The sequence below is a fragment of the Drosophila novamexicana genome, unplaced genomic scaffold, assembly GCF_003285875.2.
Source record: "Drosophila novamexicana strain 15010-1031.04,08,12 unplaced genomic scaffold, DnovRS2.1 tig00000986-arrow-arrow-pilon, whole genome shotgun sequence".
Lineage (NCBI taxonomy): Eukaryota > Metazoa > Arthropoda > Insecta > Diptera > Drosophilidae > Drosophila > Drosophila novamexicana.
In genome coordinates this window covers 57,330-75,120 of record NW_020824835.1, presented here as the reverse complement: position 1 = coordinate 75,120, position 17,791 = coordinate 57,330, and the positions used below count along the sequence as shown (strand labels likewise).

At 38.2% G+C, this 17,791-nt stretch overlaps 1 protein-coding gene and 1 long non-coding RNA gene across 2 annotated transcripts in view; one reads left to right on the top strand and one right to left on the bottom strand.

Moving 5' to 3' along the window:
- LOC115765673 (protein turtle homolog B) overlaps positions 1-17,791 on the top strand; it is a 66,957-nt gene that overhangs the window by 11,662 nt on the left and 37,504 nt on the right. The window contains exons 2-5 of the mRNA XM_030709335.1: positions 14,448-14,571; positions 14,632-14,755; positions 14,843-14,927; positions 15,910-16,020. Of these exons, the coding sequence (XP_030565195.1) occupies positions 14,448-14,571; positions 14,632-14,755; positions 14,843-14,927; positions 15,910-16,020 (444 nt within the window). The remainder of the gene's footprint in view (positions 1-14,447; positions 14,572-14,631; positions 14,756-14,842; positions 14,928-15,909; positions 16,021-17,791) is intronic.
- Positions 10,912-11,931, bottom strand: LOC115765674. Its single transcript, XR_004018135.1, has 3 exons — positions 11,666-11,931; positions 11,212-11,609; positions 10,912-11,141 (listed from the first exon to the last, which is right to left on the bottom strand). It is a non-coding gene; the product is annotated as an uncharacterized LOC115765674 (long non-coding RNA).

Sequence of the window (17,791 nt, the reverse complement as noted above, 5' to 3'; positions counted from 1 at the left end):
CAGAAATGGCGGGAGGACAGGGATGTTAAAGTTTAAAACACCGAACTAAATCTCGTGTGTAGCTTTAACTAAGGCATGTGCCACCCTCATGTGGCTTTTTCAAGCTGTGCACATAACGTATACGACACGTGGTATTGCCAAAAGCCACATAAAAGCTGGGCACATAAAGCGAATAAATATATATGTATTATTGATATATTAAATGAGGCATGGTGTATATGCTTCATGTGCCAAATAAACTAACATTCAGTTTGCATGAATCTTTTGCGACCAGTTGTGAGTTGATGAAGTTCTTCACAGAAATAAGCTAAAACAAGTAAGAGGTTTTAGTCGGGAGCTCCCGACTAGGGGATACCCTGAACCGTCTTCTTCCAACATCAAATGCATATATATATTCTATTTTAGAAGCTATATGTCAAGTTTGGTGACTCTAGCTCTTATTATTTACCAAAATTGCCCAAAAAACAGGATATCGATATCGATTTTTATCGATTGCTTGGAAACGGACTAAGTTCTGAGACTAAGGATCTGAGCGGGAACTAGGAGCATCTACATCAGTCTATAGCTCTTATAGGTTCTGAGATCCTTGCGTTCATACATACGGACGGACAGACAGACGGACATGGCTAGATCGACTCGGCTATTGGTGCTGATCAAGAATATATATACTTTATGGGGTCGGATATGCTTCCTTCTGCCTGTTACATACATTTGGATTTTGCACAGATACAATATACCCTTATACCCATTTTTAATGGGTTCAGGGTATAAAAATATACAAAAGTAAAATCTAATTGATAAGCTCGATGAAAACTCTTAGCAAAAAGATATGGAAAGATCGAAAAACTATAATAAAATATCGAACTATTATTGCATTTTTTAATTATTGTTATTATTATATTCTAAGATAATACCTAACAACAAAAATGAAGTGACCTTTTAGTTTGGTAAGCAGCTTGAAAAATGGGCATTAAAAAAATAATTATTAACTTTGGCATTGCTGCTGCCTGAAGGATTCTGGTACGTCCGGTTCGCCAAGGATTCTCTGATTCCGTCCACTGCGCCGCGTTTCGTTGCCTACTTAGCGGCGCTAATGCGTGCGAATAGCCTGCGGTGCCCAAGCGTTGTCGAACAACAGGCACAAATTGCCGTTACGCGCTTCGGTTGAGCAGCTTAAAGCTTAAGTCAACATAACCAGCATGTGCCAAGCACAAATTCCTCGAATCCTTTGTAAAGCGGAATAAAAATTGTGTAAATTTTTCTTTTGCTTGGACTTGTCGGCATCTTAAGCATTTTTTGGCTGCCCCTTAAAGCTGCTTTACAGGTGTGTGTGTGTGTGTTTTCGAGCCTACCAAAATTGCTTTCTGAGGCAATTGCTGCTGTTGTATTTCATTTATTTACTTGCCCCCCCCCCACACACACACATACACACTAAACGACTTTGAGTGTAGGATGAGCTTTGGCTGGGTAAAAGGTGAGCTGTGCTTTTGTTGTGGTGAGCTGCCCGTTTACTGATTGAATTTTCCAAGTGAGTAATTTTTAAATTGTGCCTTGGTCAAAAGATAATTCAATTTTAGTTTACAATTTCTATTATCCAGAAGTTGTTGAGCCGAAGTCACTGGATCAAGATTTTTTGCGGCTCTGTGTGGACCGGCTGTAATGTCTATTTATGTGCATATTTATTCCTCTGGCTGCTCAATTTTCAGTCTGATTTATGTGCAAGAAATTAGGACCAATTGTTGCTGCAACTGAATTGAAGCGAATGTTAGCCAAATGCTCTGGCCTTGGGCCAATAAAAGTTGTATTTAAATTTCAAAGTATTTAAAATGCTTTAAAAAACTCATCGGACTTAAGTTGAGGCTCAAAAAGTTTAGCATACCTACACGAAGCTTTTTACCTGGCTTTTATTTTACAACAACCCGGAATACCAGCTGGAATTTCAACTTGCAGCATTGCATTTTTATACTCTGGCATTGCTGCAACATGCCCTTATCAATGATAATCGTTAAATGTCATGTTCAATGCTAAAATGCAGACCAACCCACATACATATATAAAATTCCACAATTTGTATGCATTATGTTTGACTGAAGATATAGCCTGAGGAACCAAGGGCGGGCGGAGTAACAGCAACATCAGGGGTAGCAGCAGCAGCAGAAAAGATACTCCAGCTACAAGCGTCAGTTAAGAGCTGCAGACTAAGCCAAAAATGCCACAAAACATTTACCATATATCATGCATTTTTACGTACACTTTTAGCCACTTTTGGAGCGTGTATCTGTGTTTGCAAGGGCAACTGCCTGAATACCACTCTGCTAGCTGTCCTTGCTCAATGTGGCGCTCTGGCTGTTGTTGTTGTTGCAACTTTTGTGCGAAACTCGTAATTTACACATGTACTCGACGCCACAGCAAACAACAACAACATGAACAACAACTGCACTGGCAGCTCTCTTCCCATGGCGCGTTTATCTGGCAAAAGCTATGCGAGCTGAGCTTAGCCCTGAACGACGCAGTCTGGATGCTTGCCCACGCGACGTATGCGTAACATGCAGCTCAAGTTGCTGTTGCTGCTGCGGCTGCAACATTTTGCCATTTGTCTCCGTTGACATACCATACTTTTGTGTGCCACTATAAACTGGGTATGACACTGTCTCGGGCTCGTATATCATTTATGTATTTACCTATTTCGAGCTGCTCCAACAACAGATTAAGGCATAATCGATTTCTTTGGCAGCCTCAACAGCAAATTCCACTCTCAGGCGCTTTTATTTGCTATCCCAAACAACTTTCCGCTTCATTATATGTGTGTGTAAGCTTTTGTGCATGTATTAGTTAAGCTGTTTATAGTCTTGCTTCTGTTGTTGTTGTTACTGCTCTTGTGCTGTATTCTCCAAACAATTTACTTCTAAATTGATGAAATAAATTTTCCAACACACTTATTTCTGTGTAAATTTTTTTTCGTAAATTTTCAATTTTCTTTGTTGGGCCTCAGCTTTATTTCATTCGCTGGGTTTTCTTTTGCTTTTCTTGCTTGATGACTGTGGCTATTTTAGGGTCCCGTCCTAGTCAGAACTTTTTGCAGCCTTGCTTCCGTTCATCTATTTTCTATTTATAATCTGAGTTCAGTGGCAGTCGGTATTGTTGGTCAAGCCAAGATCTATATAAGCATCACTTATTGGGAATATTGGAATTTTCGTTTGAAATATATATATCTGTACGAATATTTCAGCAAACTATAAATATGTATTTTCCGAAAAATAAAATGATTTCTTTCAACCGATCAAGTAGATGGTGCCCAAAGAGGAATCACATTTAGAACCTGGCTTTAAATAATATAATTTATATTTATCTAAAATACTTTCAGATCTCTCAATGTATACGCCTATGGTGCCCAAGCAAGGACATCTTACGTTATATATGTATAAATATTACAAGAGTATCCGTTAACTTTTTAGGATTATCCATGTTTTACCGCACATATAAATCTCATTACACTAATTCGTATTAGCTGTGCTCCTTTCACTTTTAATTGTTTTAGTAACTTTTTTTTGTACTCTTCTGCATTCATTCAAATTCATTCAGCGAAAGTGCCAGGTTCAACTGTTGCATGTTAATGCTCTTGATGGGGATCTGTGTTGCTTAGGCAACAAATTCCACTTGAGAATTTTTAATAGCTGTCAGTGAGACAAGTGCGGATATACATTCTGCTTATAGAGCTTCATTAGCATCATGGCCCGAGTTTCGAGTACTTTGCCCACTTCAGCTTTGCCTTTCTAAATGTAGGCAGTTGCCATTGCTATTGCAGCTGCATCCTTGGTTGCTTGCAGTTTTTGCAGTGCTTATAAATTACACTTAAGCGACATAAGTCTTCATCATCGTCAGTAGTTTGTGGCAATAGGAAAAAACAGCTTACTGGCTATGTATATTATTTTGCCTTATGCTCACATTTCCGTCATATCTTTACCTTTAATATATCTATTTTTAGTAACTTTGAGGACTGCCTACCATTCATCTTGGCCAGAAGTTGCATGTCCTCTACTGTCCTGTTTGGTTCATTTTCCTCTCTCCACTTTTGTATCTGCAGACATATTAATTTGACCTGTGCTAAATAAACGTCACCTTGCTATTTATGTAAGTCTGTCTCGTCTTTATCTGTAGAATTTTTAATGATTTTTCGCACATTTGGCTTGGGCATCTTTTGTTGTCAGCTTCTTTGTTGGCAAACATTTTTCTTGTCCTACACTTTAAGCTGGCCATTATTAAAATACGAGCTGATAACAATTTAGCTGCAAGCTGAAAGTCAAACACAGGAAAACATGCACACACATACACATACCCGCACACACCGATTTACTTAGACACATGCCGGCATTTTCTTGGCTTTTGCTGTCTGGTCGTGTCCTTTTGGTGCGTTGAACTTGCCTTCTTTCTTTCTATGCATAAGTTTTCGGGCTTACTTTTGCCGCGTTGGCAAATTTCAACTGCCTCTGGATATCTGCCTGAGTGCCATTTGCAAGGTCAGCTGAAATGCTTTTCGCTTGCTCCCTTTTCCTGTAAGGCACGCTTCCGCTCTCTTTCGCACTTAAAGTTGCTTTCTTGCTGGCCCTTTAAATTGGTTTTTAGTCAACCGCAAAACGTGATTAAACCAATAACTGAGCCAATTTTCGCAATTTTATAAAAAAGTATGCATGTATATTTATAAAAAGTATGTATACACAAAAAGTATATATGCAACAACAAACAACTCGCAAAATTGTCAATTTCAATACCAGCCTGTTGGAGCGACGGGATTTGCATGTATCCGGAATATATTCTTCTCTTTTTAACCTTTTTAATCAATTGTGGCGCATTGCATGCTTTAAGGCGTGGCACAACCACAACAAAGTGTTAGACAGGTTAATTGATACGTAGACACCGAGAGCAAACTGCCAACCATGAGAACAACTACCCAACTTCCATCCTATACATATGCTCGTGCTCGAGGCATATCTTTTGAAATTTTAATGAAATCAATTTCGGGGTTAGCGCTGGAAGCTGCTACAGATTGCCGGAGGGCATTGCCACAGAAAGTGTGCATGTCACACTCATTGAAGTTGTATGTGTATGCATGTGTTGCCCAGCCGGGTTGTGCGTGCGATTACATCAAAATACGATATGGACATTATTATGGCACTCTATGCCCTTGTTGGTTGTTGGCTTAGGCCTACAAGCTAAACTTATCCAATGGTAAGCCTTCATACTACGATTTAAGTTCATAGTGTACTCAAATGTGCACCTTTTGCAGAGCTATCAAATTTGATATTGGCTCCAAACACGCAAGATAACAGATATTGGGGAACACTTAAGGAATAAAGCATCAATTTATCTAAATACCCACAGAATAATATTTTATTAAAAATGTTAAAGTTAATACTAAAATGAAGGGAAGTCTTTAAATTAATTAAAATATCCAAATAAATATGTCGCAAAAAACTAACAATACTTTTTAGTCTAAAATGCTTAATCAGAGTATCTTTTATTTTCATTTTCGGTTATTCTAAGAACGGCTCGTAGAACAAATATATAATGCATAAAGATGCATATATTTCTATCAATCTTTTGAATAGAATATTATGTAATATGTATTAATGGTAGAGCTTCAAAGCATTAGATGCAAATTCAAAGAAATTTTTGAGGAAAAATATGTGATGCATAAATACATATAAAAAGAGTCCTTTCCATGGAAGAAGTTAAGTTTAAGCTGCTTTAGTTGCGAGACTATAATAAACTGTGAGCTTAAAGTAAGGCAAGGTCTATTGTTACCCTTGGCTGAGGGTCTGTGTGCATTCCACAGCTGTTGCCTGTCAGATTTATGTGCCCTCACCTGACTGTTGCAGTCTCTTTTAAACGCAGTTAAGAGGCTGTTTTGGATATGTGAGTGTGTGTTTTTGTGTGTGTGTGGGTTCTATGTGACATAGATTCTCAGGGGTGCAAGAGGTTCAAGTACCTTAAATAAGCGCTATTTATCAATGTGGCAGAAAGCGAAAAGACAGACGTATGTTTATCCGCAAAATTCCATTTAAAAATGGTCAACAGCTGTTGCCAAATTAGCCACAGCCAGCGAAAGAGTGAGAGAGAAATATAGAGTGGGTTGAGAAAGGCACAAAGTACAGAGTACGAGTGATGAAAGCCTTTCACATTGAAATTGAAAAGGGGTTGCCGGCTGTGGCAAAGTGGCCACCAACGCAGCTGCTGCCACTGCTGCTGTGGCTAAGCGCAAAATTAAGCAAATTAAAAGCCGCACACAGAACACCAGCTGCATAAATCATGTGTGTGTCCCGTCTGACCCATCTGTATGTGTGTTTCATGCGTTTTGCAGTCCGTGACCTAAGTTCGTATGTGAAAGGAACCGCAGCTCAGGGTCACCTATGGCCCACAGCGAAGCACAAAAAATGCCATTGAAAAATGTTCGCTTTGCTGGCCATTTTCAGATTTTTATCAAGCCGCTCAACTCGTATGCGCCCAGCTCCACCCACTAAATTCCGTACGAAATCAGCGCTTAAAAGCCGTTGACATGAAACTTTTTCTTTTTTTTTTTTTGTTTAAGCAACCAAAAAGGCTGCCAAAAACATTTAAATTAAAATTCAGCGAAAATAAAATGGCGCTCAAAAATAACAACAAAGAAGAAAATGCCACGGTTAAATCACAACGAACTTGTAATGCTCTTAGTGCGATTTATTTTGTTGAGATGATGAATATATAAAATGATAAGCTCTATCTTTTAGCTATTAAATGCAACACAAATAAATAAAAGGGTATAAATTGTTTAACTGGTTGTTAAACTATGTAACAGTACTTTAAATCGCTTAAGAATAGTGCACAAAGCAGAGTTTAAGAGAAAAATAAGCATTTGCTAGTGTGGTAATGAGATTGAAAACAATTCTCAACTTGCGAGTGTAAAAAGTGATCAAGAAATTATATGAGTGTATACGCATTATAAGTATGTGACTGATCTGCAGTTAACCTCCATTCCAATCGCTTTTATATAGTGAATATAAGTTGATATTACACTTGTCCCAATTCGCGTCTCACTTGGAGTAGTTCGGGTTTAAAATGCAAAAAGGCCTTATAGAATTCCGAACACTGTTGCCATTGATTTATAGCGTGTTACAGGCAGATTAGAATCAGCGACTTAGCCCTGTGCAAGAGTAGGGTATATTAAAAAAAATTTAGAAAGTGAGTAGAGCTTTTTCCATGGCCTTGGATGTGGCAAGAGCAGCGGCAGCATTAACTGTTATTGTCGCGCGTGGGCGTGAGCTTGGGGGCGTACATTTGGGCATAGGTCGCGGATTTTGGCCAAAATATGCGCAAAGTGTAAGCCGTTTAGCGCTCTTTGATGGCCTGCCAGCAGCAGTGGATAATTTATAGCACGCTCTTGGGCCGACTGTTTGGCAGGGGACAGCAATAGCCAACAATTGGGCAATTTCGAGAGGCAGACGCCTAACAAATGACAGTTTAAAATGCGTGACACACACAAACACACACACTCGCACACAAACACAAGTCTCCTGCTGCTAGTTGCGCTGACTGCAGGCAAAGCACTTTGGGTGCATGTTTAATGGCATTTGTTGCTAATCAATGAATAATTTATGGGCCAAGGTTTTGCTGCCTGCTGGCAGTAAACCAACAATCGCAACAACTGACACACACAGCCAAACATGCACATACACACACACTCACGTGCTCGCACACATTTGCAGCTCTGACTGCTTCTGGTGCGTGCCGTGCGCTGGGTAAAATCATGCTTTAAACTATTTGCCAGGACTTTCGCTGGTTGTTGTTGCTGCTGCTGAGTGGTCGTCGTTGTGTTTGTTGCAGTTTGTGTTAGTGTTGCATTGCCCAATGCTGTTCGTGTTACTGTTTGGCGTCGGCTTACACATTCCCATCGCTTGTTTCAGCTAATGCCTTCAGGTTGTTGTTGTTTTTGCTTTTGTTTTGTTGTGTCGCATTTAATATGCAATTTTTAATAGCGCAATTATAATTTGCATGTTGTAATAGTTTTTTTTTGTAACATAGCAGAGCACTATAAAACATTTAAATATATTTTCTTTGGGCGGGTGCACCAGTACTGGGAAATGCAAAAGCTGTACGCCAGTGATCGAAGGGTGGAAAATCGTAAAGGGGTAGCTGAGCAGTTTGTATATCAGATATATACACTTACGATAATACACAACGCTAAAAAAAAAAAAACGGTATAAAACAGCATGCCACAAAAATATTTTTTAAATAAATATACGTAAATATTTTTGTATCCAATCAAAAATATTTTATATATGTATTTAATATATTTATTTACTTTTTTATACCCTGAACCCATTAAAAATGGGTATAAAGTTATATTGTATTTGTGCAAAATCCAAATGTATGTAACAGGCAGAAGGATAGCCAATAGCCGAGTCGATCTAGCCATGCCCGTCTGTCTGTCCGTCCGTCCGTCCGTATGTATGAACGCAAGGATCTCAGAACCTATAAGAGCTAGAAATTTTAGATGTAGGTGCTCCTAGTGCCTGCTCAGATCGAGCTTGTTTCCGATAATCGATAACTTACTCCGTTTCCAAGCAATCGATAAAAATCGATATCGATATCCTGTTTTTTGGGTAATTTCGGTAAATAATAAGAGATAGAGTCACCAAACTTGACATATAGATTCTAAAATAGAATATATATATAGCTTTTACTTGTTTTGTAAATGCTTTATTTTTATTGGACATTATTTACCAGCACAGTTTAAATATTTCACACCTGTAATTTATTTGCCTGTATATTTATTATAATTATTATTTTATTGGAAATTTTCAAAAAACATAGTAACTATAACTAGCACAGCTTTATTTTTATCTGATTCATTCAAGGATAGGTGCGCAAGGCTAATTGAAAGTTGCACATAAAACTGAGTTTTCAGCAGAAATAACAATAATTTAATATAGAATGTTATGTACATTATTAAATGTATTCCTATTAATTTAACGTTTTCTTGTTTACTTGTCTTGCGCATTGCATAGTTTGATTAGTGTTCTTTGTAGTAGCTAATTTTGCTTAATATTTTATGAGCTATGAACTTAAGAAAAAACTATTAAATACCTCTTTGCATGCTTCAATTGCTAGGCCTGACAACGGCCTATTAAAATGTACAAGTCTTTCCATTTAAATAATGTAAATTTTATCGATCGATTTGCGGGCATTCGCTAAGACCTGACAAACTAGTGAGTCAATTCAGAACTTAACTATGCCACATGCCACAAAAATGACTTGGACACAAATTTAACTCGGTAATAAGCGATGACATTGGCAATTGGCATGCCCTGAAAGTGTCAATTGTGGTGTGCATAAAAATTTTCCGGCAATTAATCTTGATAAGGGCTTTTCAGCAATCGCAATAAACACGGCAATAATCATAACTAACACAAAGACAACAAATGCAGGGCCAACTACAAAACACAACAAATTTAGCCAAGTCGAAAACAAAAACTTTTGGACAGCATGTGGGAAGCACTAGCAGACATATGGGCCATATAAGGCATTTAACCGGTAGATAAATGTTGACGAGGTCAATGGGCGTAAAGCGGAAGTTATGGCCGGGAGCCAGTCGGGCCCAGCGACACGTACAAATAAAGTAGATGCCAGCGGCAACTTTGGGCCATTAGCTGAGCGTAGTCAAAGGGGGACTTAGCGGGGAAAGATTGAGAGTTGGGAAGATACAGCTTCACGGGCATTACGTGCCCAGCCAATAATCTCTGTCAACATCAATTTGGCCGGGGCCTGAGCAACGGAAACTAATTAAATGGTGTCCCATAAATTGCACATTAAAGAAAATTTATTGCATGCCCAAAATCGAAATTATTGCCAAAGTCGCGAGACGTTTAATAAACTTGGCCACCAATTTGCCCCGCAACTTGGCAAACGTGTTGCGATCGTATACTTTACAGCGCAACCAAATTGTGATTTATGCATCAGCTTATCAGACATAAGACTGAGAGGCAAACTTGCCAGACGTACAGAATTAAAGCTAAATTTTTTCCGACTGCCCAAATGCGGGCTAGTCAGCAGCTTTGTGGTTAACTTGGCCTTGTTTTACCTTTTTCTCTGATTTGCTAAAGTTTTTGTTTCGTCATTTGGCATTAGCAAATCTCTTGTTAACTCAAACAACAATTTGTGCTAACGATGTTCGCGAGCTATGAAAAAAAATTCCATAGAACATGGCATGTGGCCGCACTGATCCGGACCTGTTTGCGGTGCTTGCTATCGCCAGAAGCTAAGCCCTTGGGTTTCCACGTGTCACAGCAAAGTTTGCGCATTTGATTTTTCACTTTTAGTGGTACGCATCCAATTGTTGCTGTGGCTCATACTCATCTTAATATTACCAACTATACTTTTATTATTTTTATTATTATTATTATGTTACCCTCATAATTTTCTTGTTGAGCTGCATTCAACTCGATTTTCGGCTAGCTGCAAAAGTTTAGGACGCTTAGCTTAACTTCTAATACAAAAGTTTTGACGTTATCATTTTAATGCAGCCCTTAGTTGGCTGTGCTGCTGCACTTTTCTTTCTTCTGGCGCTGTCAGTGCTCGATTCCTGTGGCAGTCAATTGCTTTCAGCTGACAGGCTGACTCCTTGACTGCCAGCATTTATGGCATTTCGATAATGGTGCAGCTGAAATACTAATGCATGAAAAATAGAAAATGCATTAACTTTTTAAAACACAAAAGAGAATCGTGCTCACTTGACATTTGATTGAACATTATTTGCTGTTTTCTTGTTTTTATCAGAACATTATCTGTTTCTCATGGCGTATACATAATGCCTCGGAAAAGTAAATTAAGAGCTGCGTTGTATACGCGGTATAAGAAAATTAAGAGGTCCATATTATGCTGTATACGTTTTATATTTATTTTTATATTTTAGCAAACGAGAATTATGATAGTCGACAAAATGCACTCAAACTAGTTGAATAGAAAGCAATACAGTTCCTTTGCACACTAAGCATTGATTAGATGTTTGGGATCGATTATTTTGCAAGATCTGGTCTGTTTTAATTTCAACAGAAGTGAAACAACTACATTTTAATACAGAGCGGGCTTCCTACATTGTTCTGTAGGTTCTGTAAATTAAAAATGTTTTTTTTTTAAGTCTTATCAGTTGAATAAATCGTCCCTACTTTAAAGATTTACCAGCAATTGAGTACACACTCTCTCATTCCGGGCGTTGAGCAGAACCTAAAGCATATTGACTTTGTGTAACGCCAACATATCACGCATTCGCCTAGTTATCCAATATTTGCTGTACGTTGTGTCTGTTTTTTAATTTTTTGCCTTGCATCGGCATTTGTTCGGCTTGATGAAGGCTAATGCGGTTTGCACTACGCCTTGTGACAAATGCGACAAATACGAAAGTTGCTGGCTGCTGCAACACCCGATAGACCATAGACAAGGCTACGACCTTCTTTTTTTATCGGCAAATCCATTTGAAATGTTGACCCATACACGTTGTTGTTGCTGTTGTTGTTCTGAAAACATTGTCACGTGGTTTTTGTATTTAGTTGCATCGCCTGTTAGCTATGGATTCACGACTGCCAAGGGCGACCATGAGAGTAGGAATAACGGACGTCATGGCCAGATTGCATACCTGACTGCCAGTCGTTGCTGGCATTGTGTGCGAGCGAGTGTTTTTTCTTCCTTAACTGCAGCACAGCAGCAGGCAGGCAGCTGTCCCCCCTTTTCAACGCTCCTTGTACAGCCAATGCAATAAATTCCGAGCTACGTTTCGTGTAGCATTGTCAGACGTAGGAGCTATTGTGCTACAACTTTATTTAGTTTTTGTATGCGTGCAATTGCTGTTGTTGTTACTGTTGTTCGTGTTGCTACTGCTTTTGTTGTTAAGGAAATTGAAATAAATGTATGTGTAAATGCGTCAAAATGAAGTTCTGAAAATGTTTTTGCCAGTGACAAGTGTCAATTAGAAAATGTTCAATTACATTAAAGCAGACAACAACAACAACAACAATAGTGCGCAGATATAATAACAAACAACAACAACAGCAACTATAGACACAGCAAAGTGACTCTTTGTAAGAGGCAGCCACTACTTGAAGCCATTGTTGTTGGCATTTTCATTGTTGTATCGGGCACAGCATGAAGATAAGGCGAAGCAAACGGAGAAAGAGAAACGGAGACACAGAGCAGGAGACGGACAACTTGCCATATAAATGTAATTAGTGGCACTCTTAGTTAACTGGAACAAAAGTTTCGCTCGGCCAACGTAGAGTATAAAATACATCGGCAAGTAATGTGGCGCAGCATAAATTTGACTTTTAATTAACTTATTTAAGCTTAAAATTTCAAAACAGAATCTCAGATTGAAAATTTAAATTTTCCTAGAGAAATTTGAGACATCTAGAAAACATAGAAAATATTTGGAATTAAGTTTTTCTAATAAAACATTTAATTGAAATTAAAAGAGCAGCTTTTAAATTAAAAACTTTTATAATTAGAATACAATTGTATTCAAAATAATATAATGTGTATTGCAGAAGTTGTTGTTTTATAACAATGTATGCATATTTATTTCTTAAAATTTAAATTTATATTTTAAGTATTAATTATTTTAATTTAAATTCAATACAATTTATAATTCATTATTGCTGTTCATTCATATTAAAGACCCCTTTGCGCTTACATTTCTGTTTTCATTTGTTTACCTTTAAGTTTAATAAATTAATTACTTTTTCATAATTCCATTTATGAGTGTTTGTTTGTATACTTATATATGCTTGTTTGGCAATATTTGTCTTACTCGGTGGTAAGCATGGCGTAGGCTTTATATGCTACACGTACACTTAATAAACTGTCTGCTAATTAAATAAATTATTAATCATCAAATGTAGAGACAGCAGCAGCATCAGCCTTAAAGCTGTCGTTGTCCTGTTCCAAGCCAAGCAATTAAGCAAATGATAAATCTATCATTATGTGGGCATTGTGTATGGTGGGGGCAAATGTAATTGCTGCACGCGGTCAGTGGGCCACAAGTTGTTCGCCGTTGTAGTTGGCAGCGTGTGGGCATGTGTGTGTGTGTACAGTGTGTGTGCAACTACGCTGAACATGGCGTATGTGCGATAATTTCATTCGCCTCCCCCGCGCAGTTTTGAGCTGCCTGCAACGATAACAACATATTCGCTGGCATTTATAAACTGCTCATTATTTGTATTTAAATAGGCACCCCACAAAGCACCATAGCCCCTCAAAAATTCCATCTATTGCACATCTGTTGTGTGTTTGGTTGCTGTTGTTTCTGTTGCTGTCGTTGTTGCCCGGCTGCTTGGTTGGCTAACAACAAATTGAAGGGAAATGATTCCATTTCATGCTAGATTAAACATGTGTCCACATAATTTATCGATTATTTATCATGTGGTCGCCTGTTTGTTTGTAGACAAAGTGACGCAGTGCCTGCCGGGCACAACCGAAAGTAATATAAGTGTGTTTATCTGAGTGTGTGTGTGTGTGTATGGATGCGTGTTTGTATGTAGACGTTTTGTTGGGAGTGTGCGTAGGCCTTTGCGATTATATTGCGCACACAAGTGCAAAATTGGAAACAAAAGCCCAGCCCAAGGCGCTTTCTAGCAGTTTGCTTTATGCTATTCCCAATGTGGTAACCAACTCACAGTTTGCAATTCGCAATTCACAGTTGTTGTTGTTGTTGCTGTTCTTGCTGCTGTAGTTCTTGACATCGCTGTTGTGGTTGCTAGCTCTTTTAGTCTTATTTTTTACGTTATACGCATTGCATTTTTACCGCATACAAGTATACAAACACCCACACACACAGTGCAAAAACATGAAAATGGCAGCCATTTTGTAATCCGCATGCGGCTGGGTAATCACCTCATCCAGCTTCCCTCACGTGCGGCAGCATTGGCCGGGTTTTTGCGGCACATTGGCGCATTATGCGGCCGCCTTCATGGATGTTCTGATTTTGTTGTTTTGTTTTTTTCCTATCTGGCATTTATTTTTTTTTTTTTTTTTGATGCTGGTTACACGTTGGTCAGTCGATCGATATTTTAAAGCTTAGCAAAATGATGTGGCTGCGTTAGGCGCATAAAACTATTTCAGCGAGAGCACCACAATTGCCTTTGCCGTTTAGACGCATTAGGGCACAAATTGGTTTATTAATAATGCGGGGGCCATGAATGTGATTTGTATTTTTTATATTTTCAATAGTCTACATACTAAATTCAATGGATCGAAATATTTAAAATTTCAAATAAAGAACCAAAACAAAAATCGATAGTAAGCCAGTTGTCAAAACTCAATTATTTTCAGAAACGGTCAAGAAATTGCAGAAACATTTACTCATATAGTTTAATAAAATTCAATAAAAATTGAACACACTCATTTTATTGTGCTATCTTTTGCAGATGGTGACATTCTGCGCGTGCTCGTCAATAATTCGGCACAAATCAAATGCGATGTTGGCTCTAGTTTGCCGGAGGACAAGGTGCTCCTAGTAGTTTGGTACAAAAACAATTTGCCAATCTACAGGTAAGTTCAAAGAGTTGAACTTTAATATGAACTTTAGCAAATGTGACGAGTTTTCAACAGTTATGATACGCGTGGAGCCCATGCAGGAACGCCCTCACATTGGCGTGATGAGGAGGTGCTCGAAGATCGGGCCGTCTTTCGCACGCACAAGGAGCCAGCGGAATTGATTATAAATCCGGTTAAGGTAAGTCAACCCAAATGGCCAAAGCAAAAGCTAAAGTGTCAACAATACAACAATCCATAATTGAATTTTTGTTACCCACCACAACAGGAAAAGGATGCGGGCAACTTTCGCTGTCGTGTGGACTTTAAGCTATCGCAGACCAGAAATAGCAACGTCAATTTGGAAGTTGTTGGTGTGTATAAAAAAATTGAATTTTTGGGGACAACATTTAGGGAAAGACATTTTAAAGAGACTAAAATAATTTGAGGCCTTTGCGCCTCAAGCATGAGAGCTCTGCCGGGATTCCCTGAACCGTGCGGGCTCTAGCCTCGATACAAAAACTAGATTTCCATACCTGTTTGTATCGAATTCATATAAATGGGTCTAGTTATTGATGATTTGATTCGGGCCCTCTCAACTGTTTTATTTATTATGCTTATTATGTTTTTTTTTTTGCGAAGCATATTAAAATGAAATGTAATATTAAATTATCGCAATTACATTTTTTTTATAAATAATAAAGTATAATACATTGATAATTAAATAAATTTTGAATGTGAACGCAATGCAATTTATATTTCTTTTAATTCAAATCATAATCATTTACGATTTAAATTTTATTATTATATAAAGCCCTCTGAAAAATATAATGGCATTATAATTTAATATATAAGACATGCCTCAGTATATTTCTTTTCAATACAAATTACATGAAATGGGAAAATAAATGCATTTCATCAAAAATAAAAGTAAGTTTACCGACTGCAGCGCTTTAATCACCCAGAACTCAGAAAAATATATTTGTTTTATCATATTTATTTTATGTAAATTTTTTGCCGGCTGTCACGTTTGTAAAAAAATGCAATTAACATTTATAGGTTTTTTTCTGCGTGCTGCACGCATAAATTAGCTCAAATGATTTTTTGGTTAGCCGCAAAACATACAATTTAATATGCAAATATATATGCACATATATTTAAAATATATGTGGATATGCTCGCCGATACACGACCCAGTTGGTACATTCCCTTTGATGTTTTGCAATGAACAAATTATATGTGATTTGCGGCTGACGAATGTTTAAAACTGTCGAAATCGGTACTTGGCTAAGACTTAATTGATTGGGCAAATGAATGCCATATAACTAATTGGCCAATTCCCTTCCCTTTCTATAGTGCCTCCACATCAGCCGAACATTTATAATGACCGTCGCTTGCGCATCGATTCCCGGGCGGGTCCCTACGAGGAGGGCGGCAGCCTAGAAGTTACCTGTGTCGTCTATGGCGGTAAGTACACGAGTTTTAGCATTTAGCAAATATAACGTTTCCCGGGCTGGTTTTATGAAATCCAATCAGCAATTAGAGTTTACAGGCATCGTTAAAACATAAATTTTCGAGCACGAAACCTATCAGAAATTAAAATCGCGCTAAGAAATGAAAAACAATTCGTAGGAATGTTGTCCGCAGTGGCCTGGGGTGGTCTGGGATGGCCTGGTGTGTACGCGGCCAAACAAACAATGGTTCGCGGCATAAACAACAAATAATAAATAAGGTAAATAGCAGTGGAATTGTAAGAAGCGAACAACAAAAGTCACCGAACAAAAGCCAATTGAAAGCGAATGGCAAAGAGAACGCCAAAGTCAATTTCTCAAATATATACCAAGCACACCAAAGGATTAAAAATTATCGGGCTTGATGGCAAAGGGAAAGGCCCAGGGAGAGGATGGGGAGGCAAGTTAATCCAAAGAATGAAAACGTTGCCTTTGAGCATAGCCAAACAATTGTTAAGCAAATAAAAGGGGGTAGCCGGCAGGCACATTCCAGCATTGAAAACATGGGCGACAACCTGACAACAATCTTCACATACACCCACGCACACATTCACATACATATTTGTATGTGCCATATAACACTTGAGTCAATTGTTGATAACGAATTTAAAAAAAAATTGCCGACGGTGAGAAACAAAACTCAACGCTGGGCATTGTGTGGCAATACGGAGCCTTGTGTTTCAAGTCGGGCCAAATAACAATGGCTTACACTCACAGTAAGTATGTCACACTCTACCCTAACAACAACAACAACAACAGGAAGCGCAACAAGAATAAGAACAGCAAGCACAGCAATCGCGTGCTTTATCGCTGCGGACTGCGAACCACGAACTGGTGAAACTCTCTGGCCAAACGGAAGCGAAACCACTTTGAATGGTTTGACATGTCAACGTTGACATAAAATAAATCACCAGCAAGAAAACTGCACTCTAGACTGGCAACTGCCTGGGCGGGCTTAATCTAACGGGTTGACTGACCCACCCGAACCCACTTGACGGGCTACAACCACAAAAAATTGGGCATTCAAACTGTAGTATGTGCCAATTAAACGGGACCAAGAAATTGTTGCTAAATGTACGACCATATAAAAGTACAAATGTGAATACATATGTACACTTGTCCACCAACATGCTGATAGGGTGGAAAACGATTGAGGGGTGGCTCGCATAGGTTAAAAGTTTCCGGCAAGTAGTTGGTTAAGTTTGTTGACAGCTATGCGATGGCACTTTCTGTTGCTAGACTCAAAATCAATGGCAAATGAGCAACAAAAAGAACTTTATAAATATTTGGGCAAACAAATTTTAATTCAGAACGAAATGAGTTGTGATTTTAAAATGTATTAGCAAAAATGCATATTTCATTAAGTATATATATATTTGTAGACCAATTTAGTAATGCACAATTAACTTTAGGCACATTTTCTTATAAAAGGGTGGCGTATAACAAAAATAAATTTATTTTTAACTTGTTTGATATCTCAGCCACACCCTTAATTCACTTCTATTTTTCATTCCCAAAATTATGTGTCAATTTGAAAATCGATGCAATGAAATGCTAAACAGAAGCCGGAAATAAATTACTAGCAAATGTCGGGCAATATGATCAGCTGGCAATCAGGAAAGACAGGACAAAGGGAGCAAATTTGAAACCGGCACTCAACATGCAAAGTCCATTACAAAAATTGTAATTGTGTGGGTTACGAATAAAAAAGAGCTTAAAGAAAGTCA